Raw genomic sequence first — 21,822 nt, forward strand, 5'->3', positions numbered from 1 at the left:
TGCATCGCCGCATGTATTTTCCGTTCTGGATAAAGTTGGTTAAAACAAACCCAATGTCAATGCAGTCTCCTCTCCTAAATTCTAACGGATTCCCTTCCCATCTTTCCTCATGACCTTCTTGATTGTGGCTAAGCAAAAAATGTTTTCAAGCTGCAGCTGTGGAGCTCCACGCTAGACCGGAAATACGTGACACGTGAAGTAGCTGGTTGCTTTCAGCTTTAATTCTACAAAAGAGCTCAAATGAGTGTTATTAAATCATTTTTTCAGTATCTTAGACAAACTAATGTAATGGAGTAGATATGAGAGATTTCTTGTGTTGTTTTTGTTTTTATTATTATTATTATTTAGTAAATGATAGCGATGTTGATCCAAACTCCATACCAGTCGGTGGCGGTGATGCTCAAATGTATTGTTTGCCAAACACCAAAAGATTTTCGTTTTAGCAATTTGCGAGCTGCAACTCACCTATCAGTGAAGTTGTCTGTGATCGGTTATATAGACAAATACAAACAAACATAAAAATATTTCAAAATGTGTCAGTACATCATTTTGCGCACTTCTGAGGGCCTGAAGGTCACAAGTTTAAAGATGAGTGTGGTCAAAGTCCATGTAGACAAGTTATATCACTTGGCAGCCATCTGTGTATTCACTTAGCAGTTGCAGGAACAGGCTCCTTGCCTGAATGAAATCCCGCCATGCGGAAGCCAGGCTAATTCACGCAGTGGATACAATAACAAACACCACATAAGTTCATGCTGTGGCAAACCTCGATGGTGCGCTCGCGCAGTGCCGCGAAATGATTGGCTTTGGTCCGTTTCCTGTTCAGACAGTCAGACAATCGGTAGGAGGGGCGGGGCTATGTGCCAAGCAACCATCTTCGGGACATTACACGCTTTTCTGTTCAGGATTATTGAAGTGGTTGGACTTTCTTATAACATCTCCGTTGAAGTCCAATACTGATTACTCATTGGATAATGTCTGGATTATGGTAGAGTAATGGGGAGCATTTCTTTAAAAATATATCAGTCAGCTGCACTCCAGTCGTCCTCAAACAAGACATTTTGAATCCTGATGCTGACCTATGACCTTTCTGTGGGCAAGAGAAGAGTACTTCCTAACAAAGATTCATAAGATATCACCTCTTAACTTATACACTTAACTGGTCTTTTCATCTGTTCATGTGTCTTCAGACATCAGCCCCGGTCATTCTCGATCTGAGCGGACAGCGAAACGCACAATCAACTCTGGCATCTACAGTCTTTGCAGGTTTCAAGGTTTATAGACTCACCACCAGTCAGGGCAATTACTGCACTGACACTCAGCGAGTCTTTATTTCAATACTGACAGCATGTGTGTAAGAGGAGAGCTGACTCAAGCCATGCATTTGCAGCGCAAACACTGTCCTGGAGCGCCCTCTGTTGGCTTCAACAGGAGTTGCAACTTGCATGTAATCTAGCATGTTGGCCACTGTGAAAGGACAATAAAAACAAGAAAGAAAAAGTATTTCCACACAATTTGATTTGAAATTTAGTGATTTATTTCATGCTCAAGCTTGATCAATATAAACCCCCAAGAAAAAAAACAGTAATAATAAATACAGCAAATCAGTTGTGATAGAGAAAAGAATTTGCACTTGTCATCATTTTTCTTCTTTTTTCTTCTTTTTTTTTTTAAAAGGGACCCCAAGTAATCAGAGACATGTGCATTTCTCAGAGTGTGGAGTGATTCAGCGCAGATCTGCTGAGATGAAGGATGAAAAGTCGACTCGTTTTCTCCAGTCGTGGGGAACAGACTCACAGTAAGTGGATACATTCACTGGGTTCAGTCGAGTTGTTTATCCACAGCAATGTGGGCCAATCTTGGATAGACTCATCAGAAGTTTCAGCACAAAAGAGGCAGTAATGAATATAAACAGAGTAGCACAGAGTGAAGACGGGTGTGTGTCGCCTGTGTTTCATAGTCCGGGACGAAAGATAGTGACCAACCCCCAACCCCCTCCTCACTTTAACCATATACACTGAAGTATAAATGACGGGTCTTTTCAGCAGGGGCTCGGATTGCATATCTCTAAACTGACGTCGCTGTAAAATGCAGTATTTGGATACTCGCCGCAAAGTATCTCATCATGTGCACAGTTCAAGAAGAAGAACATTGATTGTTTTCCGGTGTCTAATAATCTCAGACTGGGCCCCTTTAAGGTACAAAGTGAGATACACACACACACACCCGAAAACATTCTCAGTCAAAACACCAAAAGTACCTTCACATCGACTGGACTCTCCAATTAATAAAAAACACCTATGATTTCTTTTTAAAAACAACAATCGGGCCCCGTCTCGTACAAAGTGCTGACAGCACACACACAAACACACACGCGCAATCCTCTGACAACAGGCAGCTGAATGCACACCCTCGACGTCACACTTTGGTTTTTCTTTAGATTCCATTCGTACACACATGCACACACACACGTGCGCGCGCGAAACACACTCATGAGCAGTACAGACAGACACTCTTAAAAAAATCTATTCAGTAGTAAGAGCGTGACATTTGTAGACTCTGAGCGCTGACAGTGATAGACTACTAAATATTCGAGGGAAAAACTTTCCACCAGTAGCTTAAAAAAAACAAAACAAGGAGAAATCAGCGGAACGAATCCATATCACTTTGATATTTATGTAAACGTAACTGTAAGGGATCGTGTGCTTGTAGAGTTCCTGTGCCCTGCCCTCGCACCAACATCGGAAGCAGCATCGCAGTGCGCGGTGAAGTGTTTAGACAACTGTACGTCTCAAATTTCGCGAAGGTAAAAGCAACGTAGACGCAATGTAAGTGGCAGGGAGAAAAGTTACGACTTGTCTTGTTACACGCATTGCTGCCGCGACAACATTCACCGGCTGTAGTGGCGTTGCAGCAGTGTGGCTGCAGACAGTGTAAACGTAAGGCTTCGTCTGTGGCTCTGGAACTTCAGTGCTGAAAGACGCGAAGAAGAAAAAAAACAGCCCAACCCTCTGTGGGGAAATGTGGATGGGATGAGAGGAGGAAAAAAAGGGAATAAAAGAACTGTGAGATACACAAAAAAAATGAGAAAGAGACAGCAGCAGTCCCAATGAGAGGTGGCTGTCCAGGCCCCGCAAGGCCCTTTCTGCCACTTCAAATGTCTTCAAAAAGAACTGCTCCCTTTATCCATCCCTCCTCCACCCATCCCTCCATCCCCATGTGGATGGCCTCCGTCTGCCGAGGAACGATAGGGCCCAGTGACTAACACACACCCACTGAGGGGATAATTCAATGGGCGACATCTGGGCGTTTTGTCTGCGTCCTGCCGCGTGGTTCGTCTCTCTCAGCGAGTACACACCAGCGCAGGCGCATATATCCACAGGCACGCGTACTAGCAGAACTCATTGAAAAAAAGCCCAACCAGGCAGGGGAGACGTGGGACAATTATCAGTGAAGAAGCAGACACACTGAAGTGTCACTTTGTTCAACAGGACAGCTAATGGGACACGCTCACGCGACGTGCAACGAGATGTTTGACGAAGTGGACATTTTGTGGGATGTTTCAAAAGGTAAAGTACCGTGACTCGGTCGTGACTATGGTGGATAAATAACAAACAGACCGTAAAGTCGCGGCTCGACAGCTATTTTGTACCCATCTTTTTGTTAAATGTATACTTTTTGTTACACTGCTAATTTGATTCCTCATGGCTCCATTTGAAATGTTCCAAACCCCTTATAAAGGGACGACAGTACCGTCGCACAAAATGTCTGCTCAGGTAGGAAAACAGAAGTTTCAAATATTGTTTTAAATTTCTCAAATGCTGTAACATCTTCGTACAGCAGCATCACATGATTCTGTTATCTGTAAATCACCCAGTTGAATTTATTTGCCCTTTCCACACCCCAAAGTGGCAAAGCGAAATTATGTGTGTGCATGAAGCTTGGTTGCGTCGTGATTATGCCCGAGGCTGATGATATTAAGAGAGTTGGCACTGGGTCCGTTTCACTTGCCCAGTATTTGTTCTCATAGTTTTACATCATATCAATATTGAAGAGGAGAAAAACATCAAGCTTGCCACATGCAAAACGTTTGTACCATCGACTTCTGTCTCGCAACTGCAAACCGTCTTTTGTTTTTTACCTCGGACAGAGGAGCTCAAAGGAGACATAGCAGGTTCATAATCTTAATTTGGGTTTAAATGCTCTAATGTTCAGCCGCTCTCGTACCTGGCTTTGTTGGGGGCGTCTCAGACTGGCCAACAGCCTATTGGTCAAGTTCACCAGATCTGAACCGAGCTGAGTCGGTGTGACCGGACCTCTCGAAGGAGAAAAGGCTAATTAACATTCGAACCATGATCCAGTCGATTCATCAAAATAAGTTCAGGATCATGTGAGACGCATGTTGTCTAATTTGCAAAACTGCTCAAACGCAGCTCTTTGGTACATTCAATCACCCGGTGAAATGTAAGCGGCATTGAATTATAGGAAAAAAAACTTAAAGTGAATCATTTACATCAAAAAATGATAAGTGTTATGAATACCTGAGAAAGACTAAAAAAAGAAAGAAAAGCATCTCATTATTTGAGTCGTGGGGTCAAAGTAAGAGCAAAAGTTGAGTTGAAAGAGTGAAGAGACTCTTTTTCAAAGACTCCTCACAACATTACATTCAGTTACATCAACCACACCTTGGTTTCCCATCAGCCCAATCTGATCTAAAATTAAAAAGGGCAGAAATGCAGCAATCTTTCGACATGTAAGAAATGAGTGAAATGTACACAAACACGCACACGCGTTCTTTTGCGTTGATCTACGCTGGATTCATTTCACATGACTCGAGCCGGTCCTCGTCTTTGTAGCACCAGCTGATGAGTCATGTTAAGGCCAGCTCGTAAGGAGAGGGACGTCTCCGTGGCAACAGCTCAGCGACATCATGTCTGTTGTGCGATGTCCGCTGAACTGGACAGTGTTCGTCAGTAGCGGGACTCAAGTTGTTGTTGTTGTTTTTTGGTTTAAAGAGTCGAGTCGAGCAGCAAGACTTCGTTCAGCCTCAGGGTGGCAAGGAGGAGTGTTCTCAGGTTCAGGCCAGTTGTGTTTTCAAGAAAAGAACCTGGCCTGGTTTTCAGTCTCCCCAGTGAAGTGACGTCTCAAGAGTGCGTTTTATAAGCCAAACACACGCAATTCAACTCGTCTTCTCTGCGGCAGCATGGTTCACCTCAGTAGAACTTGTCGTCGATGCGAAAGTGCGGCCGGGTGACATCGTCAGGGTTCAGGAAGACAGATATCGATTTCCCAGGGTTCTCCGTGACCAGCTGCTGCAGTCGCTGGGCCAGCCTGTCCTCCGAAGGCGAAATGATACCGTTGGCCGGGTGGTGCCCGGGGGAGCTGTGGCCGTTGGTGCTAGCAGTGAGCTCCTTCTTCAGCTGGCCCGCCTGCTGGGCTTGGTCCAGGGCCGCCCGCAGGTGCTCGCTGGGATCTGAGCGCACGTGGGCCAGTTTCCTGGCGAGCAGCAGCGCCTGGCCGTCTGTCAGGTGCTCCAACATGTTGCACTGGGGCAGGAAGTAGTTTGGGCAGTTCTTACCCAGGATGCAATGAGCCAGGTCGTCCAGGAGGCCGAGGAGGAGGCGACCGGCGGTGTCGGCGTCGTGGCAGGACAGGTAGGCTCCGGGAAGTCGGTCGCAGGCCCAGAAGAGGAGGGTTCGCAGGTGGTAGAGGCTGAGGCCCGTGCGAGGGCGGGCCAGGATACGAGACAGTACGGCCTTGGCCGCTTGGAAAGCCTGGGCCATGGGGAAGGGGATGCACTTCTTCAACTGAACCTGGTCATCACAGAGAGTCAACCAATCAGTTAAGTAGAAGCAGGATTAAAGACATAGTGGTAAAAAATGGGAGAGGTGAAGAAACAGAAGAATGGAATGGGAAGAATAGAGAGAAAAATGGTACAGGAAGAAGAAGAAAAGTTCTGATGCTGTCAGACATGACACAAAAAAATGTAATAATCCCCTCACCTCACTGCGTGAAAACGCCAGCCTCCACTCCCTGTCGGGCCGGCCGCCCAGCGGGGAGCAGCAGGGCAGCAGATAGAAGCCAGATATGGCCTCCTCCTCAGTGATTTTACCGTCCCAGAAGTGGTTGGCGGTCAGCCAGCCTTGGGCCACGGCAGGCCAGCCCCGGAACGACACCACAGGCAGCAGGTCGTACAGCACCCGGCTGGAGCCCGCCTGCAGGGAGGACACGGTGGGGGGGGGGGGGGATTTCACTGACTCTGCGCTGAATTTTCAGTTCCTCAGTTATAAACAAACTGTGATTTCTTGAAAATGTTTCCACATCTGACTACAATCTAATCCAATATTGATTTGGCTCCACAAAAATGTGCTCTTTAAAAAAGGAGTGGGTTGGTGCTGCCTAATCCGTACCTGGAGGATGATGGTGGTGAGGGCTCCGTTCCTCTCCAGTCTGTCCGGAGTGGGGATGCCTCTCTGGGGGCTGCGTCTCAGCTCCTCTACGGCCTCGCTCACCACCGCCCAGAACCAGTCTGTCACCAGGGTGGGAGAGAAGTAGCATCCATCCAGAGACTGAGGAGAGCCCAGGGAGGGGATGGAGCCTTTATCTGAGGGGTGGGGGAGAGAGGGAGGAGATGTGAATGCAACGATTTGACAACAAACAGATTTACCATATTCACAAGGCAATAACAGCATTTGAATTCTGACCTGTCTACAGTAACGTATCTGAAAGGGATTTTCCAAACAGCCTTGTATAGTAGTGGGTATTTTCTCTTGTGAGTGTGTGTATACACACTTCAGGACACCAAAAATGAATTATGCAGCAACTTTTTCAGGGTCCCCATCGAAACAAATTCCAAGCAAAATGCCCCCCGTCACACCAAGTATGCAAAGACATACCCATCGATCCTTAATTTGTTTTTTCAACACAACTGTGATTCAAAGGTATATTTCTGTATAAAAGACACAACACACTTTGCCCAGGGTGAGAGGTACAGTAGGTTAAAGATTAAAATGTGGAGCGTTTGGTTTGCAGATCAGTATGTAGAACATTATCTTATCACGGTTATTTAGCTGTGTTAACGATGATCAATATTTCTTTGTTATTGCGTACATTAGCAGTCATTTTCCATTTTGGATATGGATTTAGGATATTCGGAAATCCTTGCTGGCGCTAAAAGTAACTTCAGAATCATCACCCCCCGCTTTAATTTCAGTAAAATAGTGCTAAATCAATTAGCTTAGTCGGAATAATAAGAATAACACTAATTTTGATCATTAAGTGCCTAACAGTTGCTGATTCAAGTGAAGGGAATAGGAGGATTAAATATATACTTCCAAATATATATACATTGCAAATTTATTATAATTGGATTTTGGACTGTTGGAGATATGTATGCACTTTACTTACAGAGCTGAAGAGAGGTGCCACTGCTGAGCTGCCAAGACTAAAAAAGTTGATTTCATAACACCTCTGCCCTCTTTTTAACCTTTCAATCGCACTTTGGTGTGATGCATGTACACGCTGTCTACTAATCTTTACTAAGCCACCCCATCCTGCCACAAATACAGCAACACAAGATTATGTGAGAAATGGATTTTCCCCAATTGCTGAAAATTAAAGAGATACGTATCAATAAATGTCATTACTTTTTTCCCCCTCTTTCTTTCTTTTTGCAAGTCTCACGGCCGCCGGCGTGTGGCGAATTGATGTCGCAGTGTAATCGCAAAGCCGCCGTGTAATCTCAAACTTTTTGATTGTGGAAAGTTCATCTCACAAATAGGTCCGCGCTTATTTCCCGGGGAGGGTTTTTTGTTTTTGTTTCGCCTATCGGGAGGAGTTATGGGAGCGGGGGCCTCCGCGGGAGCTTGCGGGACAAAATTGCATCACAACATCGTGCATGAAATTATTGGAGTGAAATTCAAACAGCTCTGATTCCTTCCACCCTGCTACTGTACCCTCACAGTTGTCTCCTCAACTCCTCTTTCCTATCTGCAAGAATCTCTTCATCTTTCTATTTTTCCCATCTTCCTTCCAGCTTTCACTTTGTCCTTTGCTTCCCTTACCTTAGCTTATTTAGTTCTTACCTCATCCTTACACTCCCCCCCACACACTTTCCCAGTTCTCATTACCTATTTCTCCTCCACTGTGCTTCTGTTGGCCTTGCACTGATTATCCCACTCTTTTTACTGACCCATTTCCCCCTCTTCCTCGTCCTCATCCTCCTCAGTGGGAAGTCCATTCTCTTCCTCGCAGCAGACGCTCCAGCGGGACAGGATGTTGGAGTCGCAGAGGCGGAGGCTGAGCCATGAGTGGCAGGGTGGGGAGTGTCTCATGTCCAGGGTGACCGGCTGGTTGCGGTCATGGAGCTTGAGGGCGGGCACCAGCAGGGTGAAGTCCAGGTCAAAGTCTGCCCCTTTGGCATAGTCCCCCAGGTCCTCGGGGTTGAGGTCCAGGACCCCCTCCCGGGCCCCGCCCGACAGCAGCAGGTACTCATTGGCGACCGGGAGGCGCTGGTCCACTTTCTGCACTAAACCTGAATTAGAGGGTGAAGAAGAGATAAAAAACATTCACGCTAAGCAAAGTTATATTCAGATCCATTTTGATGTGTGGAAATTTCTTCCAGCAGAAGTACATTTATTCAGATGCAGAGATAAATTCCAGTGTGAGTGTGTGTGTGTGTGTGTTCGTTCGTTCGTTCGTTCGTTCTGGCAAACGCACAGAGACGAGAAGCAGCAGGTCCGCGAGCGAGCACGCCTGGTAAATGTCCGGCTTAGTTTGTTTTTTGAGAGACACTGCATATATTTATGAGTTTGAGCTGCAGGAATACTGATACGACATTGCGTGTGAAATTATTCAGTGACCACTCAGTGACCACTGTGCTAGACGCTAATAATAGTTTCAGTACCGACTGTACAAGTGTAGCTAGACAAGTCTTTTTCTATAAACCCAATGCAACTGCACCATATGTTACATATCAAACGGCAAAGACTAATTAGGATGATTCCAGCTTACTGTATAACACCATGCGTCACAGTTTTGCAGTGTGTTTAGTTCATTTCACGTTCTGGGAACACAGCATTATCACTAAAAGCAAGTCTGATGGGGCGAGAAATACGAGCACGAAGACAATCATCTTATTATATTCTCTTAATATTTCAAGCCTGGATGCGCCATCATTTTCCGGCTAAAGAGCCCCTCCTCGCTCTCCTCTCTGAACAGACGATGTGAGAGAAACCTGCCTCTAAAAATCCCTTTATGGCTACTTAGCTGTGTTGTAAACCTCCCAGGCTCCGTGGCCCAAGGGAGCCGCTGCAAATGGAGTTGAGTATATTATGTTTTCGCCAGCTTAAAAAAGAGCAACCGAGAAGAAGCCCCGATCCTACAGTCAAAGCCTGTGCCGGCCCAGAGCTGACCACTAGCTACTGCGAGTCAAAAGTACGGCATCAGCGCTTCAAAAACCTGTTGCAGGGAAGAGATTGTAAGAGCTTGAGTGTGGGTGTTCATCCCCACTTGTGGGCAGTTAAAATGCTGCAGAGAGCAGGAGCGGGGGCATCAGACCAAGTCGGCAGGCCATGGCTGGGGGTTCAAAGCTCCTCTCATCCAATTACATGGGCACCCAACCTCGATGGTAGGATGCAATGTAATGTTCTCACGTAGGGGCATGTGTGAGTAAGCCTGGACGTGAGAGTTTGCGAGGGTGAGTCACAAGCACAATTCCAGATGAGAGGTGGTTGATTTGGCTTGTTTACCCCCTCCATCCTTACGACCAGCGCTTTAAAGTAGTAAAAAAAAGTAGGCGACAGAGCCCCTTTGGATCTTCTCATTTCTACGTAGAATCCGCTCATCTCCTCTCTACGAGTCCCATTCATCTCCCGACTAGACTCGCTGCAGCTCAGTTTAAAACCAGCAGCTCCCACTGCACGGTATCTGAGAACCCACCCTGTGACATCTGCAGGAAGTTCCTGGTTGCATTCCACGTCGGATATGTCACGAATGTTTCACCAAATGAAAGTTTTCATACTTTTGAGAAAATACCTCTGTTGAGACGAGAACAAATATTAAATGACCAGTGTGCTGAAAACCATAATGAGGTGGGCATATGGTAGAAAATGGTTCCCTCCCAGATCCTAACAACCATTATCAACTCAATGATCAGACTAAGATGGCATCTATAAGCCCTGCCCCATCAAAGTCTATTAACTGAAATGGTAACAGTACAGAAAGCTTGCATCTCATTTAGTGCTGCCTTCAGGACTTCAAACATGTAAACTACATACGGACCAAATGGCGACCCACTGTGACATCACCCCATTGGTTGACTGTTTTGAAGCCTCGGGTTTAGCATTTTGACCAGTGCCATCTTTTTTTTTTTAAGAACCAAAAGTAAGCATATTTGGAGAAGCGAGGGGTTGGGCCCGACTGACAGTTGTTTACCAAAACAGGACTGTTTTTGTAATCAGAAAAATACCTCACTGATCAGCAATAGCGAGCGAGCTACGAATGCCACATTCGAAACCTGTGGCCAGTGAAATTTTTTTGGGCTTAATATTTTTTTATTCGTCTGCATTTAATGTTTTCGATGTGATTACAAATGATGAAACAGTGAAGGCAGATTTGTTTGCATCACGTTTAACTCCTCTCCCCTCCGTCTAAGTGAGATTATTGTGCAATGCGGCGCGTGCAGAACAAATTATGACCGAGCAAACAAGTTGAAAATCTGCTCGGGTGTAAGAGGGGGAGAAAAGCTGGATGGGAAGATCAAAGAAAAGGACCGAGAGGAGAAAAGAAGTCGTCGGAGCGAGGAACGGATCAGATGCCAGCCAAGGGGGCGGCGAGTCTGAAGCTGCGACTCCTCTGATTTCTTTGGTTTTATCTGCCACTGATGAATTGAGTTAAATAGGTGAGGAGGAGGAAAAGAGCGTTGATGAAAAGAAAAAAAGGAGAGCATAAAGAGCATTTGATCTCTCCAGCAGGGCCTTCCGTTGCTAGATCCATTAGCAAGGCTTCCTCCTATCTGCAGGAAGTTGGAGGTTGTTCCAAGGAACACAATCTTCTTTTTTAATCCAAACCCTCAAATCAGCAGTCTCACGCCACTTCACTGGGCAACCGCCAGCGAGCACACACACTCGCACGCAAGGACAATCCAACTCATATGCCTGTAGTCTCTCTCTCTCACACACACACACACACACACACACACACACACACACACACACACACACACACACACACACACACACACACACACACACACACACACACACACACACACACACACACACACACACACACACACACACACACACACACACACACACACACACACACAGTCTGAGAATAGAGCTGGAGAGGAGACAGTCTGTGCCGGTTCCACAGCAACGGATTAAACCTAATCCTATAAGAAATGTCTTTTAATGTATATTTCCATTAGAAGGACGTTTTTCCTTCGGAGCTATTTGCAAACTAGACCCAAATTCCGTGTCTATGAAGCGACTATTAGTTTCTCCATCGGTCTCAGTGCAGGAAACAGGAAAGCCACAAATTGCCCACCTGTGTGGAACTTTGTGTTTCCAATAAAATATAAATACTGCAGATGTGGGACCAGTTTTCTTTCACCCGTTCATCACTTGGGTATTTAAACAAGGGTTATGATACAATAAAAGATTGGGTTTTATTGTGCTATCTGTCGGAGAGTACTCCGAGCAACAATAAAACTGAAAAACTATAATTACCACCTTGCAATTGTATTCCTCCGATAACTCACACCCATGTCTGTTTAGATTTAAACATTGATCTGCCAAAGGATTATAACATTAGGTTTAATATCAAAGATTTTAAAAAGTAAGGTATGTGTGGGTATATGTAATGAAGCCTCCAAAAAAAGATAACGTTTGTGCTGCAATCCAGGAGCAATCACGATCTTTGAAATGACCTGCTCCAGGAGAAAGGCCTAAGGAAAAAAAAAAGAGGAATCATGATCCGATTTTAACATCAATAAATCATCACAACCTAAATCCTGGGAGATGACTACGATTACCATGAGCAAAGACCAGGAGGATCGGCAGCTGCTGTAGTTCACATTCAGAAATGAAAAGCCATTATGCTTGAAAACCAAAGTCATAAAAAATCTAAAAGATCTTTAGTGCAGTTTTCACTATTCTAGCGACTGGCTTTTCTAATAACAAACATATTTCCAGGTGACAGGAGATGCTACAGAGTGTTTTGGAGATTAAAGGCAAAAAACAGGGGATAGAAAAGCAACAGCGCTCTTTAACTCTTTAATACCCATGTCATGTTTAATGTGATCCAAACATGCATTTATATATAAATATATACATATAGCAGGGTTTTCTCTTTCATAAAATTCAGAAGAATAGAGCTATCATTTCGCTCTTTCCACTGCCTAGAAATATGAAGAAAAAAAAAACATCCTGAAAAAGTCATTTTTAAAAATCAATAGTTTGTGTGCGCAAGAGCACCAATTTGTCATCCCTCTTGGGAGTTTGTTCACAATTCAATACATCACTGTTATATTACACATCGATGTACTGAACAACATCAACACAACAGGGACTCATATTAAACAGGAACATTTGGCTGCAAAGTCTGGCTTCCCACGGAAAATGAAGCAGCTGCACAGGCGTTTTAGCACACGCCTCTATTGAATACATACACCGACACTATGCACTCATGGGTGTCTTCAAACATGCCTGCTTTGGAAATGAAAGTCTCAAAGTGACAGTGCTGAGAAATCCCCTAAAGCAGGGCAGCAGCAGCGTCATCGTCGTGGGGAGGACGTCTTTTCTCCTTTCTCGGAGCAGAGTGAGAATATTCCAGCCCACACCTCTGGTTTGATGAGACTAAAAATAGCTCTGGAAATCTCTCCGGAAAATGGGATTCCTCCAAATAAGCCGATGTTGTTCTGTTGAAGGAGAGGACTGAGGGAGGGAGCGAGTCTCAAAAAAAAAACCTGACTCTTCTCAAAAAGTTAGGCTACGCTCACAAACTATGATGTAAGTTAAGCTAGTAATAATCACATAATGCGAGAATTTATTTTTTTCACATTTATTTCATCATGAAGAAAGCTGATGGTCTTGACAATCACCGTCTCACCCTGGACGTGAGACCACCGAGGAGCGACCGTCCCACATGCGTTTATGCTCCATGCAAGTGAGTCCCTGTTGAAAGCTGTCAAATAATAGCAGACATTTAACCTTTAACCCCCCCAATGTCCCGCTGCAGAGTAACTACTGGAATTTCCATGCATTGCTCAAATACAAAAATTATATAAACGTGATTATATATGTGCTATTGTATATGCAAACTATGACGCAACAGCCGGTAGCCACTTAGCTTAGCATAAAGACAGGAAACAGTGGGGGAAACTGTAAGCCTGGCTTTCCTCAAAACACCTCTTAGCTTCTCGAAAGCTCATCAATTCACAAACTATATCTTGTTTATTCAATCTATACAAAAACCAAGGTGTAAAAGCGACAAAGCTGCAATTTCACCAGAGGTCATGGGCTTAACTTTTGTTTGAGCTGGGAGCAATGACTTCCCACGAATTCCAAAATAGTCCCAAAAGGAATGCTTTCACATTCAAATTCAGTTTTAGCTCCAATTCCTATCTACATTAAAGGTTCTCGATTGAGCAGTGACGTTCAAAAACAGATACTCTTTACAGATTAACCTCACTGGCGAAGTTCTTGCATTTGAGCGGGGGCGCAGTCTGCGTGAAAATGAGATCCGCAAATTGTTATTTCACGTTGCCTACCTCTGTATGACCTTTCCGGTTTTTTTCGAGACAATACAACTCTTGAATAGACCGGCAGCCGTGACAATAATCTTTAAAAGCCGCCTCATCCCAAAAGGAGCAATTCAATCCGTTACAAATGACTCCTGACTAATGTCGTCTCAACTGGATGTTATCGGTGCTTTTCTTCTCTGAGGCTCACCTCGCACGCATGGCAAGATTAATCCCAGTCGACCCGACCTGCTGTAAAATGAAACGTTTCGCCCGCCCGTTGCTTATGAATTCAATTGAAGGCAGGAGATTAGCTAAGAAAAAAAGGGCGGCTTTTTAGAAGAGGGGGAATGGAGAAGTTCCGATTTAATCTGATTTGAGCGGAGGCTACACAACACTCAGCCAAAGGTGTGAGTGTGTGTGTGTGTGTGTGTGTGTGTGTGTGTGTGTGTGTGTGTGTGTGTGTGTGTGTGTGTTTAAAGCAGGAAACTGGGTTGAGTTGTGCCAGACATTTTGTGTCTAAACCACCTGCAGAGGGAGAGGACGCAAGAAGCTTTCAGCGTCTTCCAACTCCTCGCTGCTTGCTTGCTTGCTTTGATGCCAGCCACACTGCGATGCCACGTTCCGCTAACTGACAGGCAATTATCACTTAAAGAGAAAGCTGTCGCCACAGTTTCGCTTTCACCACATTTCACTTTGTTCGGGCCTCAGGGCCAGCCGAGTCTTTTTTTTTTTTTCCTTTACAAAGAACCATGTGAAAATGGATCCTGACTGTTCATGTTCCTATTAGGGAGAGGCCAAAGAAGTGAGCAAAGAGATCAACTCATCATCACATTAAATGACTATTAAGTAATTAACCTTCCCCTTATACCAATATGCACTTTGAACAGCAACTTTTCTACCCGCTCTGCTTCCTTATTGCATATAAAAGGCTGGAATAAGTATTACATCATCATATTTGTTTTCCTTTTTTAATTATGATGAGTTGAATTTTACCTATTAACACACCTTTACTCTTCAAAACAGAAAGGATAAGGAGAACAAAATATTAAAGCTCGACTTGTTCAACGCATACATTTTGTGTGTGCTCACTGGCTGAGCAGGTACAGACCGAACGAGTTCAGCTAATTATTATAAATGCATTCATCATACCTGAATTTTATATTTAAGATTAGGCACTCCGCCCATTACTACACCCGGCATTTGTAAATGCTGCAATTTGTCTTATTTGGAAGCAGGAGGAGAGGCTCTTTGGGTTTTCAGTCAGTAAATGAACGCAGAAAATAAATTGGTCAAAATAGTAATTAGGGAGTAATGTGAAGAGTAGGTTTTCAAAAATGTCACAGAAAGAGTTTGAAGTAAATGTGTGTCGGTTTGTGCACCCCAGCAGTCCCCAACACACTAAGAAAAAACTTTTTTAACAGATCACTGAATGTGTCACCCTGTGAGTGAGGTGTTCGTCAAAGATATATATTTTTTTCCCTTCCCCAGCAACTCACGACAGCTACAGCCTGCACATAAGATACTGTTATCAGCTGACAGCTGCAACCGTAAATGATTCCTCCCTTTCTGCCTCGGGAACGGATAAAGTGCGATTATGAAATACCAAAAAAAAGAAAAATCACAATGTCAGCCTTATTATTATTAAAATGAGCAGGATGGTAGAAAACATGCCACGCAATGTCAAAACACTTTCTCATCCAACACGGCAAATGCACCAAGTCATATTTAATTAGATACAGCGAAAGATACTTAATGAATGATGCCACGTGATGTCGGGCTGCGGCTATGTTCAGTCATTGGTTAATTTATTACAGAGCCTGCTCTGACGGAGGTTGTGAACTCGGTTCAATAGTCATCAACTAAATTATGTTTTCCCTAATTTTCACTCATGTGCCAGCTTCCAAATAATTACGATTTAATGCAGCTAAATGCCAAAAAGAAAAAAAAGGTGTCTGTGAACAACAATGACCATCACTCGGTGATGCTGCACATCTGTGCTGCTTGGCACTGGTGTGTGTCCGCACTGATGAAAACTGAAGACGCACACGGAGCCGAAGTAATGAAAACGTTTCACTCATCTACTGTTGCGGTGCCACGAATCTGGCCCCCGGCTGCCAGGTGAACACAGTTCGCCCAAATCCAAACAGGCATCAACAGAGAATTAGTCAGCCAGAGCAGCCGGCATGTTGGCCCCCGAATCCAAAGCCTCGGCTGAAAACTACAAGTCAGCTCTGAGCGTCAGAGCGGGAGGGGGGGTCCAATGAGGCAGGGAGTCAACGCATGCGGAAACAGTATCCAGCTGCGAATCAGTCACACACAAGTCCAATAGTGTTAATGGGCTGAAGCGAGAAACCAGCCAGACACCGCGTCCATCCAGCGAGTGAGCTGCTTTCCCAAAGGCGACAGTTGCCACTCTGATGGTTAAAATTTAACCAAGAGGGATTTTTTTGCTCGCCCACATGAAAATATGTATCACGACATATAAGAGATTGTGCAACCTCAGAAAGGTAAGCAAGTTTGGGTAATTTAGTGAGAAATGCACCAAATATTAAATTTCTAGTGCAGAGAAAACTTTAGATGGCCAACTCGGACTAACTGGTGTATTTTTATTTATTTTATTTTTTTATGCCAAAAGGAAAACAAAAGTGTCTCTGTAGGAATTCTGGGCACTTTCAAAGGCTTTGGCTTGCTCATTGGTTTATAATTGAGTGATTGAATCAAAATTGTATTTATCACTACAGTGGCCTTATGTATCAGGATTGGTCAATAGGACAATAATATAATACATCTGTACCATTTATCCCAAGGCAGCTAAAGCTTTCATATCTCTGGTTTAACCTTCCTGGAAGTGTGATTATTGGTGAGTTCTTAAACAAGAGTTTACCATTTACTTGACTATAAGTGGTAGTAAAATAACACACGAATGGAGCTCAACAGCAAGGCAAAAGTTACATGCTCAGGAGCATCTTTAACCATATCCGTTTTCACTGATCTGCATCTGACACCCGAGTGAAATACTTTAACAGGTTGTTGTTCTTTTTCCCCGTGTCTCACAGATAAAAATGTCAAAGTCTGAGCTGAGACTGAACAGCACTCACAACTCCTTAAACTTGGATCAAAAGTTTCCCTTTTCTCTGACAACAGGCAGAGGATGAACTCTGAACTCAACTCTCAAAGGCTGGCTAAGAAACTTTTAAGATCTGAAAAGTTGGGGTTGAGGCTATATCTGGGCCTAGCACCGGATCTTCTGCTTCGCCGACAGAGGGTATCCATTTCTGCCTTCATCAGACTTTTGTTTTTCAAAGGGTACATACACCCCACCCTGCTTGCCTGAAGGCAAACCAGTGTTTACTCAAAGGCAGAGTAAATAAGAGACTCTTCTTGGATCTAGTGCACTTGTATGCGTGTGCGTGAGAGTTTAATCTTTTCTCTTTCCTTTTTCCTGACAGTGTGCAAAGCCCAGTGGGTATCCCTCGGCAGCTCAAACTTTATAAAAGCCTGGCAAAAACAGCCAGTCACTCGTGTTCAGCATCCCCCCACACACACCCGCACGCACGCACGCAGCAGTGATGAGGCTTCCCGTAACAAAGCCCCTTCACCAGGAGGATATTTGCTTTTCAGTGCTGCCTTTTCATCCTCCTCGGGGCCTTGAGAGGCACAGGGACGCTAATGCAGCTACGACCACACCACATACTTAACTTTATATACCTAAAATCCAACGCTTACCATTTCCCTCTGCTCGAAGTGACAAACTGATTTTTTTTCTTATTTTTTCACAGTTGTCACAGCAGGCGGCGAGGCACAGCGTATGAAAGTACCAGCCAACCATTGGTGATTATGCCGGCAGAGGCAGCATCAAACACTGAAAAAGTTACCAGGAGACTCTCCACGAAGAGAGAGCGAAAGCAGACAAAGAGCCAAGCTGAGGGGCGCGGAAAAAAAAAAAACAACTTAAAAGTTTGCACCGAAAAGGAAATCTCTTCTTGCATGTGGTGATGGAGAAAAGGCCTGGATATCATTTTGAATTATGTGAATTCTTCCTTCCGGGAGCTATTGCAGTGTGGTGAGGAGATTGAAGCGGAGGAGAAGCATCAGCCATATGTCAACCAATGCAAGAATACCAGTTTGACAGGAAGGGTAAAACTGTGTGAGAAAACCAGACAGAAGGAGGACTTGCCAAAGTGTGAAACTGAGGAAATGAAATCACAGAGGGGAGTTGAGGAAAGAAGCTCGGGGGACAAAAAAAAAAGTACACAAAATTTTCAGGACAGGAACCAAACATGCTGGGATGGACTGATGGGGACGTGAGGGACCAGGGAGGGGGCAGGGTGCCACCTATTGGACAAACAAACACACTTCAGTTTTTGCTCAGAGAACAACAACAAAACAGCGATCGGTTTTGATCCGGCCTTGTGTGTCACTCTTATCCTCTGCATTTCAGATTGCTCATGTAAGTCAGCAGTAGTGCCATGCAGAATGAATATATGAATTATGTACAAGATGTGCTTGAACTCCCAACATTTAGAATTGGAAAGCCTTCAAATATGCCAGTTACAAATCGCTACATCCACAATGCCAAGAACTAGAAGCCTCTAATTTTGCATTTAAGACCTGAAAAAAACAATAACGGCGTGATAATGTCTGTCAGAGGATTAAATTCAATCGTGTTTGTCACACATGCTGTCTCACAACCTGAGTCATGAAATGGGTCTGTTAAAGGGAATGGTGTCCCATCACAGTTAAATGGCATCTTGCAGAGTTGCCCTTTTGGCCAAGAGTAAAAGTCGATGTCAGGAATGAAAACACGTGTACAAAAATGCCCCCTCATCAACATCCCTCATCCCCTTGGCATCAATTTGCATTGAGCATCATTATTTCCTGTGTTTCCTTCATTTCAGCAGACGGTAAAAGCTGCATGATATATCACATCAATTACTCGACACTAAGTAAAGGGTCCTCTACACTTGCGGACACATATGAAGAAGTATGACCATTATAAAAAAAACATATCATGATAGAGAATGATTTGGATTTGGTAAAACAATTGGTTTCGGTCCTAAAATTCATTCTAATCATTGTGTCAAATTAAACGTTCTGTGCAAGCACTGGATGTTGAGGCATGCATAATTGGTCACTGACAGCAAAAGAGACAAAACTATAAAAGAAGAAAGTTAAAAAATAAAAAGTGCTTCACACTGCAGTGAGTTTAGTTTTATCTGTTTTAGGGCACTGCCTTACAAATGGCACAAATACATATATCTGCACGAAGCATCAGCTGTGCAGTGGGATGCCCCCCCCCAACTCTCACGATGCAATTCTGCCTTTACAGACTCTATCATGTATATTAAAAGATAGTAACTTTTACTTCAGGCTATAAATAATTTACCATCCCACAGGCTTGTGCTGCATTAAAATCACATTCCATGAAAAATAAAAATGGAACATGTCACATACTGCAACACGCCGTTAACTTCCAATCTCCAAAGCACACCATGGCATATCATCACGCAATACAACTATGATAACTAACGAGATTTTTTTATCCCAAAGCCTGAGTAGCATGTGGTTAAAGCTGTGAGGTTTGAGGGCATTGCAGATGGTCCGCCGCAAAATGAATAGTTTATTTCACCATCTCCAAGTGAGGGAGTATTGTGTACAAAGTTACACAACTCTGATCATAGACTTCACTGCAGTGTCCGTGGTTAACGTTGCACCTACAACAACAGAATTCCAACCAGGGGTTTCTGTGGCATCAATAAAGTGAATGGGCGGTTATGCAGTGCGATTTCTCTTTTTTGCGAGCATACCTAGCATGTTGAAGATAAAGTCCTTAGCCGTGTGGACCTCTAAGGCGGTCTGATCTCCAAACTCCCCCTGCTCCACCACCACCAGCTCGGACACCTGTGCCGACAGCTGCTCCAGGGTGGCCCCCGACCGGAAGTCCACCTCTGACAGCTTCTTGGCGGGGGCTGGGGAGCGCGGCGCCACCGCACTCATCAGCGACTCCATCTCCACAAAACACCTGTAGGGTGAAGCCAAGGGGAGAGAAAATTAGGGTTACGGGTCGGCCCTATTTTTTAATGCAAGCTCACTCAAAAAGGAGCTATGCTGTCACAGCGGCAATAACAACTGCCGGTTTGGTTGCCGAGCCCCCATGTTTTCACTGTGAAATAATACTTGCCTCGTTCACAACAACCTTACGTGAATCATGAGACTCTGTGGGGACGCTCGGAACAGGAGCTCATGGCATGAGACTACAACCAACTCAATGACGATGGCAGAAAATATGTGACGCTGATGTGGCGAAATTCACCGACTTGATTTTCCAAGTATTCAGAGGAGAACCAGTGAAAGCCCAGAAACACAGTGATCCATTCACGGTCAAGCGCTTGAAAGTATTATGCCACCATTCTGTTACTGAGTCCACCATAATGGTGTGTGTGTGTGTGTGTGTGTGTGTGTGTGTGTGTGTGTATATATATATATATATATATATATATATATATATATATATATATATATATATATAAATAAACCCGGACACTCTCAAACAAAACCAAAGCGCTTGTTTGTTCACACAACGGACAACGTATGATCACAAAAAGGATCCTTCGCGTGATCGGATTTGAATCACAGCTACCAAAGGGTCTGTTACTCTTGTTTTGTCTCCTTACGTGTTCACAAGCGCTTGTGTCAGTCGAGTCGAGCGATGGTTAAGGGCTCAAAACGTCCCTTGACGTAATGTTTTACACACCAGGACCTGAGTTTAAAAGCATTTAGTGTTAAGTGCACGCTTATCACATCAGTGTCGGGGGGGGGGGACTGGTTGGTAAACAGATTATATAAAGTGACTTTGGTTTACGCGTTTGAATAGTTGAATAAAACACCGTGCCTTAAAGGACACGAGGGGGGGGGGGAAAGAGTTGTCGCGTACACAAAGTTCGGCGGCGTGGAACGACGACATGGCCTCTGCCCCCACCACCAAACTAGGCCAATTAGCAAGCGAGCGCCGCTGCTTCTAGCCGCTAAGCTAATAGCCGAGCAAATTAGCCTGCCTGCCTGCCCTCACGAGTTAACGCTGGATAATTGCATTATTCGTTCACTGCCAACACACACAAAAAGAAACAAAAACCCCACTGGGCCGAGGCCAAGGCCGAGGCTGCTGCTGCTGCGCGACAGGCCGTTAGACTTGGCGGCGGCTGAGGTCGGCGAGGCGCCTCGCCCGCGGCCAGCTAATTTATTTATATTAGCCGTTATTGGCCAACTAGCTTTAACAGATTAGCACGCTAGCTAAACATTGCATGAGGGGACGGCGAAGACAAGTGTAGCGACGCGCGCGCGCGCGCGCACACGCGCACACACACACACACACACACACACACACGCGCTTGCAATCTATACGTGTGTACACACACACACACACGCACTCAGCTCGAGTCTTGTTAGCTTGCACGTTACACCTTTAGCTATCGGGCTAAAATGCTGTCAAACATCGCAAAGACACACGCGCGGGCGTGCGCGCGCGCACACACACACACACACCCGTTCGACAGCGTCGCGAGGAGCTTCTCCTCCGCTATCTTCTACGTTCACTGTTGTCGTGCTCCCCGCGCTTCAGTCCTCCTCCGTCAGCCGTCATTTCCAACAGGTCCCGGGCGCCACTCTCCCCCTGGCAACACCGTCCCAGAATCCATGGTCCTACTCAGAGGATCCAGGGATTAGTGGCGCGTGCGCGCGTGTGTGTGTGGCACGCACGCCCCACATTGCAAAAACTACAAACGGATTTGCGAGGTCGGGTTGTGTGATTCAATTTGTGCCCGTGTTCTCGCACGGAGATGGTGAGGCGGAGCAGTAAGCAGGGGCCACAGCCGGGGCTTTAGGTGGACGACGAGCGTGGAGGCAGTCCTTTGTAATTCCAACAGCGGCGGTGGTGGTGGTGGTGGCGGTGGTGTCCTTGCGCCACAGGGGCAGCCCACTGATTCTGTCCCCTGGCCTTGTTCATCCCATAATAATAACACCAGAGGCCACAGAGAGGTTATGCACGGCCAGCTGGGAGAGTGCGGGTGCTGGTATAG

General features: G+C 45.1%; 1 protein-coding gene across 1 annotated transcript; it reads right to left on the minus strand.

Annotated features, from left to right (window-relative positions):
• Positions 1–1,514: 1,514 nt before the first annotated feature.
• Positions 1,515–21,725, minus strand: tmem102 (transmembrane protein 102). Its single transcript, XM_035625131.2, has 6 exons — positions 21,290–21,725; positions 19,555–19,769; positions 8,192–8,533; positions 6,411–6,604; positions 6,003–6,215; positions 1,515–5,813 (listed from the first exon to the last, which is right to left on the minus strand). The coding sequence occupies exons 2-6, from the start codon at positions 19,754–19,756 to the stop codon at positions 5,214–5,216; spliced, it is 1,551 nt and encodes a 516-aa protein (XP_035481024.1). The 5' UTR covers positions 19,757–19,769; positions 21,290–21,725; the 3' UTR covers positions 1,515–5,213.
• Positions 21,726–21,822: the final 97 nt, after the last annotated feature.

Source organism: Scophthalmus maximus, chromosome 2, assembly GCF_022379125.1.
Source record: "Scophthalmus maximus strain ysfricsl-2021 chromosome 2, ASM2237912v1, whole genome shotgun sequence".
In the NCBI taxonomy this organism is placed as follows: Eukaryota; Metazoa; Chordata; class Actinopteri; order Pleuronectiformes; family Scophthalmidae; genus Scophthalmus; species Scophthalmus maximus.